Source organism: Panthera uncia, chromosome A2 (genome assembly GCF_023721935.1).
Source record: "Panthera uncia isolate 11264 chromosome A2, Puncia_PCG_1.0, whole genome shotgun sequence".
In the NCBI taxonomy this organism is placed as follows: Eukaryota; Metazoa; Chordata; class Mammalia; order Carnivora; family Felidae; genus Panthera; species Panthera uncia.
Window position 1 is genome coordinate 49,580,981 of NC_064816.1, and position 5,031 is coordinate 49,586,011.

The following is a 5,031-nucleotide window of genomic DNA, read 5'->3' on the forward strand; positions in this document are numbered from 1 at the left end:
AGTAGTCAGAGAAAGACAAATATCATATGACTTCACTCATATGAGGACTTTAAGACACAGAACAGATGAACACAAGGGAAGGGAAGCAAAAATAATATAAAAACAGGGAGGGGGACGAAACAGAAGAGACTCTTAAATATGGAGAACAAACAGAGGGTTACTGGAGGGGTTGTGGGAGGGGGGATGGGCTAAATGGGTAAGGGGTATTAAGGAATCTACTCCTGAAATCATTGTTGCACTATATGCTAACTAACTTGGATGCAAATTAAAAAAACAAAAACAAAACTCGATTGATTTTATTAGGTTGAACCCAAACAAACTATTCTAGTGGGTTAAAAAACTCCAAATACTGGGGCACCTGGCTACCTCATTTGGTGGAGCATGCGACTCTTGATCTCGGGGTTGTGAGTTCAAGCGCCATGTTAGGTGTAAAGATGATTTTAAAATAAAATATTAAACACCCAAATACATGTAGCTTCATAAGGTTCAAACTGATATGTATGTATAGATCCTATCTTAAGGAAGTAGGTGTATAAAAATTGGTAAGTTAAATTGATAAATGTAGTAAATTTTGCCTTATAGGATACCCTTACAGTGTCAGTTTCCCAGTGAGCTTAAAATAGAATTGGAGGGGTACCTGGGTGGATCAGTCAGTTAAGCATCTGACTCTTGATTTAAGGTCTGGGTTTGTGAGATTGAGCCCCGCATTGGGCTCTACGCTGACAGTGCGGAGCCTGCTTAGAATTTTCTCTCTCTGCCCCTCTCCTGCTTGTGTGCTTGCTCTCTCTCTCTCTCTCTCTCTCTCCCTTTGTCAAAATAAAAAAATAGACTAAAAATAATAAAAAATACAAATGAAATCTTAAGAATTTTTTAATGTTTATTAATTTTTGAGAGAGAGACAGTGCGAGCTCAGGAGGGGCAGAGGGAGGGAGACACAGAATCCGAAGCAGGCTGCAGGCTCCGAGCTGTCAGCACAGAGCCTGATGTGGGCTCAAACCCACAAACCAGGAAGTCATGACCTGAGCCGAAGTCAGTTGCTTAACTGACTGAGCCCCCCAGGAGCCCCCCAAAAGTAGAAATAAAATATACTTGGAGTTCCTCAAATCCAGTTACAGACTGTTTGGTTATCTGTTGCTGTGTGAGAGCTACCCCAGAATAACAACCACCTTTTTATTTGTTCATAATTCTACAGTCTGGGCTGAGATCAGCGAGGGGGGTTTCTGCTCACTGGTGGTGGTTGGTGTGGCTGACTTCTGCTGGCAGGTTGGCAAGAGGTTGAGCCTCTCTTCCATGCTTTCTCAGGGCATGACCCTCTTTGTGTGGTGTCTCCTGCCGGGTGGCTTGGGACTCCTGAGAGCATAAAAGCAGGAGTTGCCAGGGCTTCTTTTTTTTTTAATTTTTAAAAACTAAACAGTTTTTAATTTAATCTAATTAATATATTTTTAAAAGTTTGTTTACTTATCTTGAGAGCAGCGGGGGAGGGACAGAGAGAGGAGAGAGAGAGAATCCCAAGCAGACTCCATGCTGTCAGTGTACAGCCCAACACGGGGCTTGATCTCATTTACTGTGAGAGCATGACTTGAGCAGAAATCAAGAGCCGGACACTCAACTGACTGAGCCACCCAGGCACCTCTTAATTTTTTATTTTGGAGTGTGAGCAGGGGAGAGGGGAAGAGGTAGAGAGAGAGAGACAGAGAAAGAGAGAGAGAGAGAGAGAGAGGACCTTAAGTGGATCCACACTCAGTGCAGAGTCTGATGCAGGGCACAGTCCCACAGCCCTGGGATTGTGACGCTCAACTGACTGAGCCTCCCAGGTGCCCTTAAGTTGCCAGGGCTACTTAAAGCTTAGGTTCAGAATTGGCACAATGTCACGTCACCCACGTTCAATTAATTAAAGCACATCACAAGCCCAGCCCTCTTATAAGGGGAAGTTATTATACAAGGTCATGCATACCATGAGATGTCCATTAGGGCCATCACATTCCCCTCTGCCACAACACATGTACTCAATTTTTTTTCCTCCAAAGTGAGGTGCTTCTATAGTAAATGGAATTGCTATGGTTGGCAAAGCGTCTTGCTCATTTCTTGTCCCAAGGCCCGAGTCTGCTGCTGAGGTTTTGGTTTTCTACATTTACAGTGTATACTCTGAAAGAGCGGTGCCTCCAGGTTGTCCGAAGCCTAGTCAAGCCTGAGAATTACAGGAGACTGGACATCGTGAGATCACTCTATGAAGATCTGGAAGACCATCCGAATGTAAGGAAAGACCTGGAGCGGCTGACACAGGAGCATATTGAAAACCAGCGGATGGAAGGGGAGACTGAAATGAAATGAAACGAAACTGAAATGAAATTTGCACTCCTGAGTCTCGGCCTTAGATGGTACTGACTAGTCTTGATCTACATTTAGGACTGGTCACTTATTCTCAGATTCAAGGTGTCTCATTCCCGGATGGAAAAATCCTCCATTGCTTAAAGGAAAGTTAACTGACTTCACTAGGCATTGTGATGTTTAGGGGCAAATGTCACAAAATGTAATTTAATGCCTGCCCTTTCTAGAAGTATTCAAGTATTCATCAAGTAGTTGCATTTTTGCCTCCTAGTAAGTCAGGAAAGTTTGTATGTAAGGACTTTTGTGTAAGTGCTTCAATGAGAATTGCAGCATACTCTAAAATTGTAAGAAAGCAGTGGCATCTGCTTTTAATTGCTGTGCTGTGGTTGGTGACGTGTCAGCCTCCCACTTGGAGAAGACAGACATGTCCTTGAGGCAGGGACAAGTCTGTCTTCTCTTTGAGACCCCGGTGCCTCACACATTATGAGCCTTCAGTCAGTGTTTGTTGAATGAACAAACCAGTGGATACTTTGGTAGAAAGTGTTTGGAAGTTTTGCCCTTTTTTGGGGGGTGGGGAGGTGGGACCTTACAGTGTATACCATAAACAAATGTTTTAAAGGGAATTACTTTTATAGAAAGCACTTTTTATAACTTTCTAAATTTTGTGCTTTTCTCTGTCCGCTGTTGTTGCAGTGCTCTTTTATTTGTTTCTAAACCAGGATTAGCTTTGTGGTGATCACTTTTTTAAACTTGACAGCTGAACTGAAGATAGGAGAAAATAGCTGTCCTCTTAATTCTAGTATTAAGGAGCTACTGCTGTACTGCAAATAGGTTTTTGCCAAGTGTGGATATTTCTGTTACTTTTTGTAAATCCATTACATTTCTGTTTGGCTTAGCATTTTTTTTTTTTTTTTTTTTTTTTTTTAATGCTTCCAGCATTTTAACCAGGGGCCAGTGGTTTTGGGCGCTGGGGACCACTGAGGAGAGCCACTCTTGGGTTCATGTGGACTCACGAGGCTGCCTGGTTTAGCATTTTTCATCAGGCAGGAACTGGTGAGACTTTGCACCTGGCTGGAAGAGAGGTGGAGGAAGGAAGCCCTCCATCTCTGGGATTACTCACAACACAGAATGGATTCCTGGAGTAGCTAAGAATGTTTTATAGTTTTATAAATGTACAAATCCTTTCTTATAGGCTGGACTTAAATTGATTAATTCAAATGCAATAGTTCTATCAGTCTGATTTTTTTTTTTGGTAACTAATAGTTTAAAAAAAAAAAAAAATCCCCCGGTAGAGAACATTTTGGTAAAGATAGTAAAGTAAAAGGAAAAAAAAAAAGATCACTGTAGATAAATTACTTGAATACAACCACTAAACATTTTAAACTTTTACCCTCTTTAGGGCATCTTGTGGTTGGTTTGGTTTTACGTAGTTAAAATCATACTGAATATAGTTTTGTATTCTACCTTCTCAGTTATAACTTTATAACTTAAATATTTTCCCATGGTATTATAAGCTCTTTTCAGACATTAGTGCGGTCTTCCTTTTGTAAACAGTGGGATATTTCTTGGTATCTCTAGTTCCTGTACTAACCTTTGAGCACAATTTCTGTGCTCTGAAATCAGCATGAACAAGACAATGCTCCACAGTTTCCCCTAGACTTTGTTTCACCTAATCTTAAGCCCCTCTTTCAACATTGAACAAATCGATTAGCTTTTGTTTCTTAAACGCACTGTAGCACTCATTCAGTGACACACCTCTCAGTGTCTACCGTGTTACGAGCTGTTGGGTGGGAAGAAAGAAATCCTGGGAGCTGGTAGCAGTACATATTTGAGGGTGGGATGGGATGGGGGATGTAAGGACGTAAGGATTAGTTCAATGTTGGTTGTTTTTTTTTTAAACCTGTCTTTGTCCAAATGAAATTCGTGTTTCTCTTGTGAAACCATGTAGATTGAGTACTGTGTTGTTTTGTGTGTTGTCCAGGAGGATTAAAAACCTGTAGCATGAATAATATGTTTTTCATTTGAAATCTTATGACTGTATCAAATGTATTGCTCTTAAGAGACTGTGATGTTTTCCTATTTTGAGTTAAAAAAAAACTGTTCTTTAATACATTAAATGGTGCTGAGTAAAGAAAATAGGTGGGGTGTGTCTCAGTGTTACTTCAAACAGGCTCTGTTGTGAGAACTGTGTTTCTTTAAAGACTTGAAGTGGGGAGGGGCATTGCAAATACAAGCACCTGTCTTCATGCTCAGTCCCTTTTCTTTTGTTTTTATTATTTATTTTTATTTTTTAAATTTCCTTAAGTAATCTCTACACCCAATATGGGGCTCGAAGATCAAGATCAACCCCAAGACCAAGAGTCACATGCTCTACTGAGCCAGCCAGGCCACCCACCCTGGTTTTATGTATGTATGTGTTTGATTTTTAATTTTTCTTTCTTTTCTTTTTCACCGTGTTTTATTTATTTATTTTTAATTTTTATTTGCTTATTTTTTCTTAAGTAGGCTTCGTTCCCAGTGGGGATCCCAGCATGGGGCTTGAACTCACGACCCTGAGATCAAGACCTGAGCTGAGAGGTGCCTGGGTGGCACAGTCGGTTAAGCATCCAACTCTTGATTTTGGCTCAGGTCTTGATCTCACAGTTGTGAGATCGAGCCCCAAGTTGGGCTCCACACTGAGCATGGATCCTACTTGGGATTCTC

At 41.0% G+C, this 5,031-nt stretch overlaps 1 protein-coding gene across 1 annotated transcript in view; it reads left to right on the top strand.

Annotated features, from left to right (window-relative positions):
* Positions 1-4,466, top strand: part of VHL (von Hippel-Lindau tumor suppressor) — an 8,409-nt gene extending 3,943 nt beyond the window's left edge. Inside the window, exon 3 of the mRNA XM_049640996.1 lies at positions 2,138-4,466. Within this exon, the coding sequence (XP_049496953.1) occupies positions 2,138-2,331 (194 nt within the window). The 3' untranslated portion in view covers positions 2,332-4,466. The remainder of the gene's footprint in view (positions 1-2,137) is intronic.
* The last annotated feature ends 565 nt before the right edge of the window (positions 4,467-5,031 follow it).